Genomic DNA, 19,860 nt, shown 5'->3' with positions numbered 1-19,860 from the left:
ATTGTTTTTGAGCAGACATGCCTATAATTCGCAGGCATGTCTATGTGTGGCAACCAAGGTGACTGTATCAGTCCTTATTTTGAAGACACATATACAGTATCTCAAATGCGAGTACACCCCTCACATTTTTGTAAATATTTTATCTTTCCATGTGATCACATTGTAGCAGAGTGTCATTTCTTCAGTGTTAAGTAGTGAGTGTACAGCCTGTATAACAGTAAATTTGCTGTCCCCTCAAAATAACTCAACACAGCCATTAATGTCGAACACCTTGGCAACAAAAGTGAGTACACCCCTAAGTGGAAATGTCCAAATTGGGCCCAAAGTGTCAATATTTTGTGTGGCCATCATTATTCTCCAGCACTGCCTTAACCCTCTTGGGCATGGAGTTTCACAGGTTGCCACTCTTCCTCTTCTCCATGATATCACGGAGCTGGTGGATGTTAGAGACCTTGCGCTACCCCACCTTCCGTTTGAGGATGCCCCACAGATGCTCAATAGGGTTTAGGTCTGGAGACATGCTTGGCCAGTCCATCACCTTTACCCTCAGCTTCTTTAGCAAGGCAGTGGTCATCTTGGTATGTTTGGGGTCGTTATCATATTGGAATTCTGCCCTGCGGCCCAGTCTCTGAAGGGAGGGGATCATGCTCTGCTTCAGTATGTCACGGTACATGTTGGCTCCCTCAATGAACTGTAGCTCCCCAGTACCGGCAGCATTCATGCAGGCCCAGACCATGACACTCCCACCACCATGCTTGACTGTAGGCAAGACACCCTTGTCATTGTACTCCTCACCTGGTGGCCGCCACACACACTTGACACCATCTGAACCAAATAAGTTTATCTTGGTCTCATCGGACCACAGGACATGGTTCCAGTAATCCATGTCCTTAGTTTGCTTGTCTTCAGCAAACTGTTTGCGGGCTTTCTTGTGTATCATCTTTAGAAGAGGCTTCCTTCTGGGATGACAGCCATGCATATGCAGTGTGCGGCTTACAGTCTGAGCACTGATAGGCTGACCCCTCACCCCTTCAACCTCTGCAACAATGCTGGCAGCACTCATACGTCTATTTCTCAAAGACAACCTCTGGATATGACGCCGAGCATGTGCACTCAACTTCTTTGGTCGACCATGGCAAGGCCTGTTCTAAGTGGAACCTGTCCTGTGAAACTGCTGTATGGTCTTGGCCACCGTGCTGCAGCTCAGTTTCAGGGCAACAATTTTGTAGAGGAACAATTCTTTTTTTTCAGATCCTCAGAGAGTTCTTTGCCATGAAGTGCCATGTTGAATTTACAGTGACCAGTATGAGAGAGTGTGAGAGCGATAACACCAAATTTAACATACCTGCTCCCCATTCACGCCTGAGACCTTGTAACACTAATAAGTCACATGACACTGGGGAGGGGAAATGGCTAATTGGGCCCAATTTGGACATTTCCACTTAGGGGGTGGAATAAATTACTTCTGCCTAGTAAAGTTTAAACCTCTTATTTTCTTAGGCAACTCCCACACCCTAAAATGAAAAGTCTGTAGCTCGCTGAATACAAAAGTGCTACACAATATGTACCCACACTCACTAAGTATAAAAATGGTCTTACCTTTGCTCCAGGCAGCAACTCTGCTTTCCATGATAAATCTTCAATCTCATTGCTATTGTTACAAAAAATAAAATGGGTAGATTTGTGAACATGCCTTTAATGGTGGATAGAATAAAGCTTTTCCATATTTAGAAGGCACGGAATTCACGCTCGTGTGCCCCAAAATCTACATTTTGCAGTTCCATACATTTAGACACTTGACTCCACTCTCTCTTTCACCCCTCATGAAGTCACTCATCAAATCCTACCACCTTCAGTTGAAAAGTATCTTACTACAACAGATTTTAGGTTGTCACCTCTCTTCCGCCTTTTAACATCCATTCTGAATACCTTGTAAACTCCTGACCCTTACCCACAGAGGTGAACTATAGCTCTCATTGCTCTCAACCAGAATATCAATGCCAAAATGGGTGCCATGTGTATTTCTGTTCTACATTTTGTATATTTAGCACAATTATAGACTATAACACCTTTGTGTATGTGCTTAACCTACAATCTACATGGGCTGTGTGCACGCTCAACCTACCTCTATGTGCGAAAGCATATATTAAATAATTTTATTAAGAGGGGTGAAAGGTCTTAAGGAAATATTTTAGCTCTAGTTACATTTACTAGTTGCCTGAAGATGTGGAGACCACAGGACATAAGGCAGTGGATGGTCACTTCACTATAAGGATACCACCATACTAGAACTATCTAGGAACTCTGTTGTCCCTCTGTATTTTACTCAAGCTCTTTTCTTTAAAATATTGGCTGATTCCAGGGAATGTCCCTGCCACAATTTTTATCATACCTAAACACATTAATGAAAAACTACCTATAATCTGTGAGCCATCAGTGTAGATAGTTAACTAAAAAGTTTGCTTTTAGGAAGCTGTGTGTCAGAGGCAAGACCAACATTATCTAATCAGTTTCCTGTTCCGAAGTCCTCTCCCTTCTACAAGTGTACCTTTACAACAGCTAGGGGAACCCAACAATTAGCAAATAGGTAAGAGATAACAAAATGGCAAGAAATAATCATGCATATCCCAATATTCAGATGGTATACACATAAGGTGGGTTTTTGAGAAATATATATTTTATCACAATTTTACATTTTTATGTATTTTGAGAAGCAGGGACAGTACTCTAATGAATATTCTAACTAAAGGGCCCTTTAAATACAAATGCATGGTGGGTTGTATAAAAACCTCTCATAGGTATTTGCCATTTTGCCCACCTCACCCATGATATTTTCAGTAGAGGTGTTTCGGCCACACATAAATCCCGCCATATGATATACTTATTGCCAGGCAGCCCCAGTGCAGGCCTCGCAGAACATTGTGTGGGGTGGGGTCTAAAAGGCCCATAGTGCACATGAAGGAAAAGCACTCCCTTTCATCAAAGAATAGGACCACAGAGGAGGAGGGTCCTATTCTTGCAGCTTCGTCTTTAGGTATTTTTATTTTTAAATATCCATTTTTGGTGCAGCTGTCCCTTTAATGATCTCAAGATGTAATATTTACATTTTAAAAACCAAAATGTCCCAAATGACCAGTAGGTCGTAATGGTAAATCCTAAGGATTTTGCGCAGGTGGTCAACTGTGTTAGGACGAATATACACATTAAAACCAAGCCCTATCTGTCCTCAAGAAGGCAATATATAACTTGTGCTAGTACACTAAAGGAAAAAGTGGAAGTTATAGTTGAACAAATATCTGGCAAAAACTAAAATCTCTGGTCACTAGGTTATGATAAACCCTCATCGTGAAGGGGTATAAGTTTATGACAGTTCCTCGATAAACATATTTTAGCATCAATGAGAAATAACGCTTTTAACAAAGCAGAATACACCAAATTATCTCTGAAGTCATACTGGATAACAAAGTTATCAAAGAAATATCTCTTTACACAATTTTGTCAGATATCAAGCCTCTGGGCCTGACTAAAATACCTGCATCATGTCTGTAGACAAATTTAAAGCAGCTTATGTATACATCAATACAATTTAAAACTAAAAGCCTATAAGTCATTAAAATACTTACCAGCCAGGCGAAACAGTCTTATTGCATCCAAAAATCCAACTGCTACTTAACTGGAATATGAAAATAATGGACATGGAAATATTTTAACAATTATCTAATAAATGCTATATCAACAAAAAATTTCAATACATAAATTATAGTAGAAACTTTAAATTTTTTGTCTTGACAGCACATTTTTTTTGTATAAACATAAATAGATATAGAAACACATAAATATACATACATACGTACTTATACATAGAAAATTACATATATAATACAAATACAAACATTCAAAGGAATGGTATATTATTTATATTAATTCCCTTTCTTCATAATCCTCCAAAATGAATTATTAAGATTTATTTACGAGGGAGATATACAAGATCATGACTAAACACTTTGCCATTCCTACACTTAAACAGTCATTTATCTCTATAATAATGGTGAATAGGTGTCTCCTGAATTGTTATGGGACTTTATCAATTTATTCCTTTGTTGTCTCAGTCTCTAAGTGTGCATGGGTTATCCATGGTTTCCAGATGTCCTTATGTTTTTTACATTTAGCTATACTTGCATAATAACCTTTTTCCATTTTATATTGAAATTGGGTTTGAGCATATATCTCATCCCAGGATATTTTACCTGTCTTTTTCCAAATTTCTTGCTATAACAAGTTTACAAGCTAATATTAATTGAACTACCAGACTTCTCTGTATTTTATGGAATTTAGAAAGCCCCATATGAAAAATACTTGGGGAGATGGCTCAATATTACATCCAACTAACTCATTGATCACTTTAAAAATAGTCTTTAATATTGTCCTCACTCCCTCACATTTCCACCACATGTGATAAATTGTACCTTCTTACTTTCCGCATCTCCAACATAGTCTAGAAAGGTTTTTATCATATTTGGACACGTATATCTTCTGGGCAAATGCAAGATGAAATATCTTTTGGCAACTACTTATTGACCGTATGTTCATAGACAATCTCTGGTTATAACCCTGGATGATCCAGATTAATACTCAGTGGTGACATCTGTTTTTCCCCAATAAATGCTTAGCCTTATCAACACAAATTAACATATTTATGGATCATTAAAAATAATATTGCTCTCCAATGGCATGTCTACATATTGGTTCCAGAAGAAGTCAGGTGCACTCCCACTAATCCATTCAATGGCAACTGACTGCTCACAATACTCCATCTTGCTACGTATATTTCACCTTGTTCAGTATGGATAGGTGAATAACATAGTTAATGTTTTCAGCATCCGGATTACTGTCCTGAAATAATGAACAATCCAGAAAAAGTTACTAGTGGTAATGGGTTATGTGTTTGGAGTATTTCTGATAGAAGTCTACTGTAGTTTGGAGTAGCCGTATTAGTTCAACGTATAAGAATGCAAAATAACAGGATGTTGCATAATCTTGTAATAGGTACAGGTTATAGGAAGCTTTGATAATGTGCTAAGAAGCTCAAATCCACATTAAGTCCTCTGTTATTGCAATCATAAAAAAATTGGCTTCAAATGTTTTGATTTTAAGGTCATGTATGGAGTGACCGGTTTGGGTAAAATGGTGTCCAACTGGAGTGCAATAGTTTTCTTCATCATGATGGTTGATGGAGTATCTGTGCAGATTGCAGAGGGATGGATGGAAGCTGAATTTGTGCAGATAGTTGGATCGGTCTGTGGGTTTTCTGTATAGAGATGTATGTCTGTTTATTGTGACAGTTGTGTCCAAGAAGTTTACACTTTCTGTGGAGATGTCCATTTTGAGTTTGATAGATGGGTGAAATGTATTAAGTGCATTACGGAACTTTCTTAGGTTTTCTTTTCCTTCTGTCCAAACAATGAAAATATCATCAATGTAGCGATATTTGTAGGGTTTGTGAAGTTGTATGTCCAAGAATCGTTGTTCTAGGACAGCCATAAATAGATTGGCATATTGTGGTGCCATCCTTGTCCCCATGGTTTGTAGATATACAGTGTTAAAACACTGAGTACTATGAGTTTAGTAATGGTTTGAGGCCTCAATTCCATCTTTGTGTGGGATGTTAGTATATAGAGAGTCCACATCCATTGTTAAAAGTATGGAATTAGCAGGCAAGTTTGTAATTTGACTGAGTTTGTGAAGAAAGTCAGTGGTGTCTTGTATGAAGCTCTTAGTGTTTTTAACAAAAAGGGTTTTAAAATATTGGTTCAGTTAGTCTACATGCTTACCCGTTGCCTTTCTCTCCACCCCTCTAGCCTTATCTGTGCAGTCTATGCCACTATTTTGTATTTACGATCCTCTTAAGTTTTTTGTCAAAAAAACATTTCAATACGAGAAAAAAAATAAAAAAATTATTAAACCACATAAAATAGAAAATGACAAAAGTCTTATGAAATTAACAAAACATTAAGACAGCCTTACCAGGGATGTGCTCAAACAGTGGAAATGGCTATACAAGTTTCTTTTTTCTGTAAGCGGAAACTCAAATAGTTTTTGGTTGGATTCCTGTTAATATTAGAACAAATATACATTGGAGCATCTGGAAAGGGTACCCATATAATATTTTAACAATTAACTTAAATCATTAATTGTAAGGAAACTGTTATTTAATTGTTCTAAGACTAACAAAATACAATGCTTATATTTTACTTAACAGAAATGGTTTAAGTGCATCGACATTAGGGGTTAAATAAAATATATTAAAGGATGTATATAAAAACTGCAGAAGCGGCTCCTAAATGTCTACTTCCGGTGCCTAACTTTTTATGCTATTTTACAGACATGTACACGGTGAGCAAAATCACTGAAGTTTTCGTTTTGTTTTAATCGCATTCGTTTTCTGGCAACAAATGCAGTTTCCCAGCCACTCGGCTGGGATGAAATTCTGGGGCCTCTTTTTATCCAGAATGACATTCAGGGGCATTTCCAAAGGACACCTTCTGGACTCACTTTTCATTGTCGAAATGTAAAATAAAAACTTCCAAGAGCTGCAGCAGGACACTAGGCCTGGGCAGGCAGATACTGGCAGGATTGATTTTCCAACACAATATTATAGATTTTTTTTTATTCATTTTTTTTTATTAAAAGGTCCCCCTAGATTAAGGACAGCCAAAGAGGTGGTGGAGCAGCAGTAGTAGAGCATTACAACTAATACCACCAATGAAACCAACCCCTCCCCCAATTTTTGGCTACATCTACACCTATCAGTCATTGATATGTACTGTGCTACAAACTGTCCCTCCCACTTTACCTCAGCAAGGGGCACCAACATGGCTTGTAATGGTGGCTACACGTTTTGACAAATGGATGAATCATGACAAATTGTCAGAAATTTTGTCAGTTTCGTCGGAGATTTCCCTTGTTATCGTTGATTCGTATGAACTCACAAAATAGGCAAACACAAATGCCCAAATTAACATTTCTTGTCTGGGTTCTAAGTGCTACATAGATTTGTCTGTGGCAAAATATATAATTCCAAAAGTTTTTTCGTCTGAAGATTTTTAATATGCACAGAAAAAAAAACCCAACAACTTACGTTTATAACTCTATGTTGCCATGTTGAGCCTTCAACTAAAGACCTTAAGGCAAAGCCTAAAATCAAATGAAACCCAGATATTAAATGCACATTATTACCTTTTTTATTTTTTACACACACACACAAGCAAGGAATATTCAACTCATATTTTGCTATTTAAAATCATATTTTAAATAGCCATGCATGCCCAATTTGTTCCAGAGTTCAGCAAAGTACACTCAGGCTGGTTCAATTATTTTTATCTTCTGCAAGCTGGCTAATCACACAACTGCCATGGAATCAGTAGTCCAACATTATATTGGCTAGGCTGGTACTGCTGATATTTGGTGTGGACCTTTCTTTCATTAGGAATAAAATAATGGAATGACTTACACACCTTGCACACTGAAAGTCGTTTCATAATTGAATTCAAATGATTTTCCTGGATGTTTTACAAAGTGATGTCTCAAAACAGATATTTTTTTTTTTACATTGCTAGTGATCTATAAAGAAAAGGACAGAGTCAGAGAGATCTAAGTAAAATACACAAATGTGTGGTACATCACAAAAACTGCCACAAATCTCCCCAGCCGTCACTGCATATTAAAAAGCATAATATTTTGTTAACATACAATATCAATATAAAACAAAAATATAAAACTGGGGCCAGGTAAATATTATATTATACAAGAGATAAGATTTACTTTGAACAATGCTACGCTTCCAACTTTGTAGGAAGAGCTTGAGGAAGGCCCTTTTCTATTCCAGCATAACTATGCCCCAGTGTACAAAGCAAGGGCCACAAAGACATTGTTGGATGCATCTGGCCCGCGCAGATCCCTGACCTCAACCCCATCAAACACCTTTGGGAGGAACGGGAATGGAGATTGAGAGCCAGGCCTTCTTGTCCAACTTCAGTGCCTGACCTCACAAATGCTATACTGGATGAATGGGCAACAATTCCCCCAGAAATACTCCAAAATACTGTGGAAATGGAAAGCCTTCCCAGAAGAGTGAAAGCGGTTATAGTTGCAAAAGGGGACTACACATTAATATCTATGTATTTAGAATGCAATGTCATTATGCAAGTCCCTGTTGTTGTAATGGTCAGATGCCCCAATACTTTTATGCATAAAGTGTATATCTAAGATTATTAATTCAAACAGAACTAGTTTTCTCCTCACACAAACAATTGCAGGAAACAGACTAACAAACCTGTCTTGTATCTTCATCGATAAGATCAAGCAAAGCTCTTGTTGTAGCTAAAATTAACTCTTTACACCTACAGTAAATAAAATACAAAAGACATTCAACTGAATATGTTCAAAATGAATTACAAAACTGACTGCTTTTAGGTCAAGTGTTTCACGCGAAAAAACATTAAATTACCTCTCTAGTATGCTAAGTAAATAAACCTTGGCATAGTTATCATTCTGATCTTTCCACTGAAGGTTTAATCACTTTAAAACAATAAAAACTTTAGAAGCATTTTACAGATTATATGACTTCAACTAGTGCTTGCATGTATGTGATCATTAACTGTTAGTAAAAGTTTAAAAACACACAATCTACTTAGGGGAGCGCCCCTAAGTTGATTGCGTGTTTTGTATTTCAACAGTTTGGAGAGTGTTGTGTAGGGCTGCTGCTGTACATACCAATAAAGAAAGGAGAGTATTATTATTGTTTTGATTCTCTATATTTTTCTCCACCTTCACTTCGACACAAACACTGGTGTTCATTTTCTATAAATTACTTTAGTCAGTAAAAGTTTGAAAGAGGAACATTTTTACGTGATTAAATTATTTCAGTAATTATTTCTATGGAAATCCAGGGTATTCAACAGTACTGGGAACAATGTCTTGTTTAGTTATAATAATAAAAATTTCAATTGGAAAACCACCTTGGGGATTAAGTGCTAACACATTCACTGGCAAGGCCAATGAAGGCCGAAACGTGTGCAAACGAAAACTGTGATTGTCGTTTCCCTCATGTTGGGAAAATTTGCCTAACATTTAACCCCTTCAATCCCAGGGGTTTTTGGTACCTCAAAGCCCAGAGCAATTTTGCCATTTTTGGGGTATGTCGGTTTAGCGATGATTCTCTTTTCCTGTGAATAGTGTACCCATGTAAACTATATATTGTTTTTTCAAGGAGAGATAGAGCTTTCGTTTGATACCATAGTTGGATGATTAGCTGAAAATTTAGAATGAGAAATTTAGTAAAAACTAGCGAAGATTAGAAAAAGAAACATTTTTTTTTTACATTTTCCCTCTGAATTTTCACAAAATTAAGTAAAGTGATGGAAAATCCCCTCCAAGTTTATCAATTCAGGTGTCCTGATTTCAGAAATACCTAATTTATATAGATTTTCCAGACTTTTCCAGCACCAGGGAGCATACTATTAGGTGTACAATTTTATATAATTTTTATGCCTATGGCTTAACGGGTTTGGGGGTTGTGAACGGGGGCAGGAGGGTTATACTGGCTAGATGTTATGCTAGGGCAATGGGAAGTAAGGTTTTTTTTAATAATTTTTTTATCATCTTTTTTTATATATATATTTTTTTTTATTTACATTTTTTTGACATCACAGCTCACATAATTTATTTTGTATTATTTATATTATTTTAATGATTTATTTAATATTTTTTAAATGAATTAACTTTTTTTTTCTGCTTTTCTCTTTCAGGACGGGAGGGGGAGTGAGAGAGATGGTTTCTCACTGCCCTCCCCGCGATCCCCCTGCATCTCAGATCGCAGCGTCTCTGTGCCTCATCGGAGGGCAGGATATCCCCGCAGGGGATATCCTGTCCTCCGATGACCTTCCGGGTTACGTCAGCAGTGACGCAACCCGGAAGGGAAGCTGTTACGGGAGATCGGGCGATGCCGGCTTCTGCTGCCAGGCTGTCAGCCTGGTCTCCCGTGCAGCGGCAGGGATGTGTCCCTGACGCTGCACGAAGGGCTGGACGTACCGGGACGTCCATAGGGGAATGAAGGGGTTAATTTCTGGACTTCCCTTTGGGGCAGGATCAGACCGATACGTAAATGACCGTCCGATCTTAGTTACGTGCCTCAAATTTGTTTTGTATGATATAACACATTCATAGCTGTATTAACCTAACAATTATGATTTTTTGTCAACTTTGTACAGTGCTGCGGAATATTATGGCACCATGATAATAGAGAAACAAACACTGAACAAACACATACCATACTATAGAAAGATGGTCTGTTGAAGCCCACGCCAATGGAACTGCTGAACTCTACAGAGAGATAGTGTTGAAGATTAGGAAGATGGATGATACTGAAAAATATACAAATAACTCCTATAAATATAAATTAATCAGTACAACCCTATAAGCTCAGGTATAATACACACAATTTATCCCTTTTTCAAGAATCCTGAAAGGGAGGGTGTATGTTATACCCAAGTACAATATGTCTTCAACAGCACAGACCTTAAAGAAAAAGGTACCGTATTTGCTTGATTCTAAGACTACCCCCCAAAATTTGAATATCAGTTTAGAAAAAGAAAAAAAAAAAGAAAAAAAAAGCCTGAATATACCCGATAAGAAAATAAGTTATTAGTAAAAATTAATTCACACGTAAACTGTTTTATATTTAAAAAAAATAGAAAACTATGATTGAGAAAAATGCATGTTTTGTTTTTATTTCCTTTTATTCCCCCAGTTATGCACATTTGCCTCCCCCTGATATGCCCTATACCCCCCTATATGCCCCACACGGATGTTCACCGGCTGCCAGAGAGGAGCAGCTCTGAGAAAATAAAATATAATGGAGCAAATATGGTAATCTTATCTCTTGGCTGATATCTCATGTTCATGCACACTGTGGTAATTTGTGAGTAATGAAGTGTGAGAGCATCAGAGAGTGAGGGGGGAAAAAAAACAATGAAATTCATTGGTTTTTTCCCATTGAGGGTCCCAATTTTGGAAATATGAATTTGGCAAATTTCATTAAAACGTAAATTCATCTGAATCCTAATGCAGAAGTCTATGTATTAATGACATTTTAGATCACCGATTCTTGATCTGGTCACTTACGGAACTTAGAATATTTATTTTATTACAGATTTTAACCTAATAAATAGCTGACTGATCAATAACTCTTGTGCTTTTCACACATGCTCATGGGGGTCTCAAGGGCCACCCATCTGTAGCATTCACTGAGCCAGTGCTAGAACTGCTGGCAGTAAGTTTGATATGTTAAGGATGAACAAATCTACTCCATGGAAAATAGCCGTTGACGGGCAAAGGAGCAAAATGGGGGATTCTGCAATAACCTTCCACGAAATGGACAGAACGGAAATTTTAAAGGCAACTCAGTTTTTATATGCATTAAAATGCATACTGTATGATGGTTGGCGTTTCCCTTTAAGTGGGCCAACATAGTAATATACAGTATAAACTGTATATTAACACAAAATATCTGATATTAATAAATACTTTCGATAATAAAAATTCAAATATCTTACCACAACAGATAAGGCACTTTTTTCAAGGTCTGAGCCCGACAGGAAGGCTAATCCAGAACGAACCTGGTAATCCCTAAATCCACCGGCCACAGAAAGGGTAGTTATATTTTGGAGTTCACGAGCATTCAAGATCCAGTAGTTGTTAACCATGGCATAAAAATCTGGAAAATAAGGTTTCAAATACAATGTATGAGATAAATAGTCTTCAACCAGGATTGCCTTTTTCCATGTTTAGTTTACCCAAACAATAAAATTGTAAAGTGAGGGCTCTCTCTTTATACTTTCTGTATAGCATGTCATTTGTAATAAATAATGTCAAAAACAGTAAAAATTACGACATTTTTGGCAATTTTACTTCAGATTTTGCAGATTACATCCACCCCGATTTATGTTCAACAACATCCCCTAAATAGAATACCTCATGTGTCCTTACACTGTTTTTCTTATTTTAAATATTGGGGCAAAAAAGGATTTTTTTAAATGTCTATTTCTGGTGGGGGGGACAAGGTGTTTGGCTACCTATTTCTCCATTTCTTATTTTTTTGGGCTGTGATCCCAATGATCTCTCTCGGAACTGTATGGTACACATTATGATGTCATGGTGACACCACTGCAGTTAATTTTTTTTATATTTTTTACTTTTTGCCATTTTTAAAATATTTAATTTTTGAATATTTTTTTTTTTTTTAAGAAACACTGTTTTACCCTCTTTTCACTTAGATCCTTATTGCTGGTGATCACAAAGTTCGCCGATCTCCTGGGCCCTGTCCGTGCAAAAACCATAGGATGTACAGCATTTGAGCTAGACATTCCTGCCTTCAATAGGAAGACCTTCCACATATGTACACAGATGTCTGAATTTACTCCTGTACACAGATCTCACCAAAGCCAGATCTGGAGGTAGAACACATCTCCCAAATAGTTGGGGGAATTCTGCAAAAAGCTCCCCCCATGCATTTGCAAAATGGACAACACGAAACTTTAAAAGGAACAATCTCATGCATTAAAGCGCAACATAAAAAATAAAATTCCCAACATAAAACAGTTCAAAGCTATTTACAGCCAGAAAACCAAGCTAACAATTAAACCACTTAAAGACTCTGCTGGTTTTTTTTTTTTGTTTGTTTTTTAAACTTTACACCCTTCTTGACCAAGGCTGTTTCAACTTTTCTGTGGTGTTTGTCTATAATTTTCTTCTGTCTCATTTAGTGTATATTTACACAAGTTATACATTGATGAAGGGCTTTCTTTAGATACCATGATTTCGATTATATTATCTAATTATAATAAAAAAAAAATATGGAGAAAAATTTCATGACAAAAAACAAAAAAAACAAACAAACACCTTTTCTAACTTTTATTTGAAAATTATTCATCTACCAAACCTAGTGTAAAGTCATGCTAAATAGATTCTATCTGTCCTGGGTTTAGTGGTATACGCCAGTTCCAAATAACATCCCAACATGTGTTCAGCAACAAGTCCCAAGTACATTGATACCACCCATGCACCGTTTGTCAGGTTGTTTTTTTTGGGGGGGGGGGGGTAAAGGCCACATTTGGGACATGTGCAATTCAGGTTTTCAACTTGGAATTTTGACATCGGGTTATTCCGTTCCTATGTTCTCTTTGGGACACCATTAAAAGTGGCCAATCCAATTTACTTCATTAAACCGTATATTTTTCAAAACGAGTATTTCAAATGCTGGCATTGTAAAACTTTCCACGCCAACATTTTTGGGAAGAAGCCGTGCCAGTTTTAGGACTAGTGAATGTGATCGTTCCTGAGAGCAATCACACCGGGCCCCTGCAACTTTTTTTTGGGGGGGGGCGCTGAGTGCCTCAATACGGAGGCATTGCAGCAACACTGTTTGAGAGAAGAAAGCATTTGTTAATATGTGTAGCACATCAATGGTCGATAAGGGGTTAAAGTGCTGCTCATCTTGCTGAAACACAAGAGCAGCGAAGCAGACAGTTCATTTTACTGCTCCATGACACGTTGGACATAACTGCCGCTAAAATTACAAATATTTTAGGGCAGTATTTAGCAATGCTAGCTTCTTTACTTTTCTTTCAATCACATCGTGGCAAAAGCAAAACAAACTAAGCATAAAAATGTTTATCTACAAAATGTACAGAACAAGATACTTACCTGTGAGATAGCTATCTACAGGCAAAACTGGTAATACATGAGGTGTGGCTTGTGTAATGATGAGGTTTATAAGTTCAGGGTTAAAATTCTTTAGCGTGAGTAAGGCTCTAGCAACAAGGCCTCCCATAGAATGTCCAATAATCAGAACGTTTTGTGGAGAGAATATTTGGTTCTAAGAAACAAACAAAAAAAAAAGTTTATTTAAAGAACTATTCTATAATAAAAATAATTATTTAATTAATAACCGTTAAAAGAATCGACTGTTGCTTTCATTTCAGTTAGTTCTTACTGTAGGCTAAGCAGGTTGAAAAAACACCTGTCATTGTAGGGGGTAACTTTTCACCTATACATTGTGCTAGCCAATTAACTAGGAAATGTAGAGGTGAAAAGATATAACGTTTAAACCATCGACATGCTCCATTAGGTGTAAAGCTTTCCGAGATTGAACAGAAGGTAGCATAGGGGAGCACACAGTACCCAAACAGTCATATCTGGGACCAGCACTGCCATCATTTTGGTAGGGATAACTATATTTTTATATTTGAGTTAACAAAATGTATACATAATATGCCTGCTGTACATAGTTTATTGTCATCAACGTGCTTGTGGCCGACAGGTCTGCTTAAAACCTTTTATCTACTGAAAGAACGGAGCCTATTTGTTGGCTTCTTGCACTTGCTCTTCAGCAGTCACATTTTAGTCGACAAGAGTAGCAGTAACTGATTGCACGTATGCTAGCAAAGCACTGAAGTTATTATACATACTGGCTGCAGCTACTCCCATCATTTTCAGTGGGACACTACAGAGCATGCCCAGGAAGAGGTGTTAGAAAATTAGACTTCCGTTTCCTTTAACTCCAATAACTAAAGAATACACCACAGACCATGTAAGATTGATTCCAAAATGCATTAAAAACAATTTGGGGATTAGACATTGTCACTTAAATAAATAGAAGGCACAAAAACAAAAGTTATACAATATATAATAAGGAGGCAAATAATGATGGAACAAGATTTTTTTTCCATTGCAAGTTAAAAAGAAACCAAAAACTCAGTATTGACCCCTTCACCCAACAAGATCAATAGCTGGTTGAAACGCCTCTGACAAACAATAGAACTGTGAGTCACTCGGGCAAGTCCTCCAGCGTTTTTACACTTTGCAAAATCTATAAGATTATACTTTTCAGTAAAAGACTCTACCCAAGTGATTTGCCGAGCATCTGGGTATGATTGTTGTCTCAATTTAATTACACATTGGTTGCCTCTATTTCACTAAATTTGAGTCAGCAGTTGTTTGCACCAAAGGATATTTAGGAGTCTTGCCTCAAAATTGGTGAATACTTTTAACTCTTCTTGCCTTTTCGTATACTTCATGAGCATAGTGCTTGCTTGTTCATTTCAATTGGCTCAACTAAATGCTCAGACTAAATTACATATGTTACTCTGTACAAGACATAATGCATCTATTACTTTTCCTTGATATACAAATTTCTATTATCGACATATTGCTATGTTTTTTTTGCACTTTTGCATTGGATTTTGTCCTGCTTTTAAATATGTTGATATTTTAGTTTGCAATGGAAAAAGCTCAACAAAATTAGTTACAAACAAAGTGCTGAACCAAGGGAGGGGGGGCAGTAAACACTTATAAGCTGTAGTGTAGGTCATCTTAGTTTTCAGTTAGCATTGTTCATGAGAGTTTAAGATACTAGTAAAGGGAAGGAGCATTGTTAGCCGTAACAACCATAAAAACAGTAAGGCAAAGTTCCAAAGGTTAACCAACACCTATCGTATTAAGCACTCACAGGCCTCCCGGCTATTAGTGCCGACATCTTCAAACTGAGGTTACCCTGGTTTTGACACATCCTTGGAGGGCAGAACCCCATAGCCTGAATGTCAGTATAGAAATGTGTAGACACTGCAATCTCTACAAAGAGAGGCCAAAGTACTATTTTGCCAGAGAACTGTTTCCAAATATGCACCATAAAGGAGAGAACAACTATATGGACAACATATAATGAACATACACCCATAATAAAAACAAAGACAAAATATTTTAGAGTTCATTCCCAATATGTTTTAAAAGATTGTTCAAATAAAGAGTAAGAAAGTATTTATTTAAATTTATAAATAAATTTAAAAAAAAAGCACTAATTTGATAAACAATACATTTTAGCTCTTACCTTATAAATCTGTAGTATTGCTTTAATGCAAACATGTACAAACTTGGTCTGTCTTCGTAAACTGCCTCCATAAAGTGCTACTAATTCCTCATTGAAATTGACAGTGAATACATTAAAGTGATATACATTCTCAATATTCTCTGCTTTTCGAAGAGCAATAGAACCAATAGAGCGAGCTAAAAATAAACGAGAAAAAAAAAATTCCAAAAAATCACAATGTAGGTTTGTGTGAGATATATATTGTGTATATATATATATATATATATATATATATATATATATATACACACACACACACACACATATATATTTCCTCACAAAGTATAATAGCTGTCATTTATGAGCTGTTTTTCCTAGTTATTAACACATGCATACTTTTGAAAATGAAACAATAAAAAATCATCCAATTCATTTAAATCAAATGCCGTTCCATACACACAAATAGAATACGTTTTTCAGGTTCCCCAAGAAAACAAAAACTAAAGTGTTGTCAGGGTAATCACAGATTTTCTAACAAAAACAAAAATGTTCATAACATATGGATAATTTCACATTATTAAAAAAGCAGCTATTCATAGATAGAGACATAATAAAAAGAATAACTATAGATAGAATAGTCCTCTATTTTAAAAGCCATCTTTACCGGTATCGCGATATTTGGCTAAAGTTGACAAATCAAACTCTGTCCCTTCTCCTCATCCAAAGCAAGCTTTCAACAAAGAGAAGACGTATTCAAACAAAGGAAAAGATAATAGATGCCTCATGATGCCCTTATAGATGATGTGTTAACATGGTTGCTGTGATTGTATTCATAGCATGGGGACTTCTAACATATACTTGCATTTACATTTTGCATTCAGTCTCTTATGCCAAGCTGAATTATTAGCCTTTATCTACACTTTGGCATCCATTTACTAAAGTAAGATCAGTCAAGAGAGTTTGTGGGTAAATGCTTTCAACTCCTTAATTCCACTATACATCATACAGTTCATACCTCAGTGAGCTTCTGCTGCAGGAGAAGTTGTGTTTGCTCTGTATAATGCATATTTAAATCAGTGTGACTACTCCAAAGTCTCCTGACACATTGAATTATGCATTAAACGGTAGCATTCATCTAGCATCCATGCAATCAGCTTTCACTACTACAAATTATTTCAGCGTCTACAAAGGATTGTACTTTGTCTATTTAAACGTGCACATTCCTTGAGGTGCTCAGTTGCCTTAGCATACCCTGCCATGACTTGTCATCAGTTACTTGAACCTGCACCTGATCCTTGAACTTTATCAGTAGCTTATCCTATGCCTACTAGATTGTCTGTTTTGGTATGATCCTTTGGCTTGGACATCCGGACCTTGTGTCCTGCTTAATCCCGTTTACCGACACAATGATACTAGAAACGCAGAGCAATGAAAGATAATATAATGTATGCTCCCACTGGATAATTGTGAAGAAAAATGACTCATCCCTAAAAAACAGAAAGAAAAAAAAAAAAAAGAAAGCAGGCGCTTACAAATATTTTTCATCACATACCTTGTTTGTAACTTCCAGCGTTTCCAGGGAGGAACAAAACCGGGATTCCACTTAACGTGAGATTTTTGTTTGCTTCAGCATACACGCCTTCTCCGTACAGGTAGAGCTCATATGCTGGGAAAAGCCTGGACACTTTCTTTGGAAGCTTTATTTTCTATGTAGTAAAAAAAAAAAAAAAAAAAGACCAATGCTTAGGATGCTGCATCTAATTGCACATTACAGATAAAGCTATTTTTGTTTTTTTAATAAAAGCCAATGTAAAGCATGCTGTAGAATGAACAATGGGTACTGCATAGATAGTACTTATGAACAAATGGCAGGTGGGTGCTTTAAAGAGGTAGTTGCATCTTTGTAATAGAATGAGGATCAAACATTTATCATAAGTATATCTTTAGTATAGGAGGTGTATACAACTTAATTGCAGATATTGCACTAGCCTGGCATAAGATGAAAGACTCAAGGGGGGTAAAGTAATTGTTATGATCTCAAAGTCTCTTAGAATGTCTGCAATGACAAGTTTGACTGAGAAAACAACAGGAGATATAACAAGGTGTCATCCAATCAGACCTGGTTGGCTCCCTGACATTAGTATTTATTAAAATGGTACTACAAATATGTATTTTTAAACGCATCTAGTGATTGTACCTGCACATAAGACTGAAACAATCCAAAACCACAGGGGAGGGGGGCATGACTAACTACATCACACACAAAAATACATATAAATAAATATTACAGTAAACGTGTATGTAAAACAAACAATAAAAAAAAAAAACAAAAAAAAAACAAAACCTTTTACTCCCTATAGATTGTACGCTCTCTTGAGCAGGGCCCTCTTCACCTGTTTCTAAGTTGTCTACCATTATACAGCACTACAGAACATGATGGGGACTATTTTTTTTTAATAATGTACCCTAAATTTATACTAATGCATCGCTGCAGCTACTCTCCAGTATTATAAATAGAAAAACGAAATACATTAGTGTCTTCAGCTTCATTTTAATATTAGCAGAATTCCTAATTAACTCTTTTAAAGCTGTAAAGATAGCAAATTCACACTTTAGAGTCCAGATACGTTCAAGCAAAGAAAGAAAAAAAATCTCTTACCTGAAATTCTGGATATTCAAACATGTATGTCATGCTGCACCTGTTTGATTCATATATGAACCCTACCTGTATAACCCCCAGCCCAACCAGCAGCAATAGACAAGCATTCAATGTTGCGTAGAATAAGTCCATTTCTTGGCTTGGAATATAACTCTTATATAATTACAAATACAAAATAAAGAAATAACCTCTGATATAAAAACCCTATTATCTGCAAACACTCCCCGCTCCACCTGTCCTGAGTACCGCTACTTGCAGTAGAAGGAAGATAAGGCACTCTCAACTAACTCTGTACTTCCTGTCAGATAAAAGCATCTTTCGGATTGGAGGGTTTGTTTTTGTTCCTGGATTGGCCGTTGTGTAGCGCGTGTTGATTGGTTATCAGATAGTACCTCACTCACGCCACATGAATAACGATAAACTGCCTGCTGAATGAATGTTGTGGAGCCGGTTTGGTAACTGCGCCGCTTTATAGAAGGGCCATTATTAATTGTTATATATATTGTGATATATGGATGTTATATAATTACAGATCGCTGCTCACCCTGTACATTGCTTAAAAACAAATATTAACCCTTTCATAGACTACCACAGAGGTTCTGTGCTACTGGCTTGATAATCATGGGCAACGAAATATACAGTCGTTCCAATAACGATCATCATGAAAACCATTACTTTTGAGGAGGAAAAGATTATCACGATAAGATTCGTTAAATTTTCGGGGTCTACTAATAGAATACAATGACATCCAGTACATTAATGCATATGATAGCTGTGTGGTCCCTATAGAGTTTCGTTCGGACGCTGGGGGGGGGCATAAGTATTCCATACATTACACACTCAACTGATTTTTTTTTTAACCCCATGCTCCCTAGTTATAATTACATAGTATGTTTGAGGAGGGGGAGTCAATATATTTTCAATGAGTAGAAAATAATTTTAGCCTAAATTAGTTTGACCTTAAAGGAAGTTTGAATTGTTTTCCGTTAATTTTTTACATTCAAATGCATACCCATTTTATATAACATACACATTTTATATAACTTTGTTTGCTTTTGTTTTTTGGTAACAGCAGAGCGTCATTCTAGTATTGACCCTATACAGTTACATTGCATTGTTTCAGTGCACTCCACCCTGTGCATGTTACAAATCATTTCTAAACATTGACAGAAATGCTAAAATAATAACAAAAAAAAAATAGTAAATACTCTTCCCCAAGCAGCCTTGTCACCTCTATGTGTCTACATCGTAATGTAAAGCAACCCTAAACATCTTTGGC

The 19,860-nt window shown here is 36.6% G+C and overlaps 1 protein-coding gene across 1 annotated transcript; it reads right to left on the bottom strand.

Annotated features, from left to right (window-relative positions):
* Positions 1-7,506: 7,506 nt before the first annotated feature.
* LOC149290655 (GPI inositol-deacylase-like) lies at positions 7,507-18,683 on the bottom strand. The gene is made up of 8 exons (XM_089488447.1): positions 18,582-18,683; positions 17,475-17,628; positions 15,944-16,119; positions 13,762-13,933; positions 11,613-11,773; positions 10,328-10,380; positions 8,333-8,399; positions 7,507-7,620 (listed from the first exon to the last, which is right to left on the bottom strand). Exons 1-8 carry the CDS (start codon positions 18,612-18,614, stop codon positions 7,507-7,509), a joined length of 930 nt encoding a protein of 309 aa, XP_089344573.1. The 5' UTR covers positions 18,615-18,683.
* Positions 18,684-19,860: the final 1,177 nt, after the last annotated feature.

The sequence above is a fragment of the Sceloporus occidentalis genome, unplaced genomic scaffold, assembly GCF_023333645.1.
Source record: "Sceloporus occidentalis isolate IW3139 unplaced genomic scaffold, rSceOcc1.0.p SCAF_38, whole genome shotgun sequence".
Lineage (NCBI taxonomy): Eukaryota > Metazoa > Chordata > Lepidosauria > Squamata > Phrynosomatidae > Sceloporus > Sceloporus occidentalis.
Note: the sequence above shows the minus strand (reverse complement) of the source record. Positions and strands in the feature narration are given on the sequence as shown.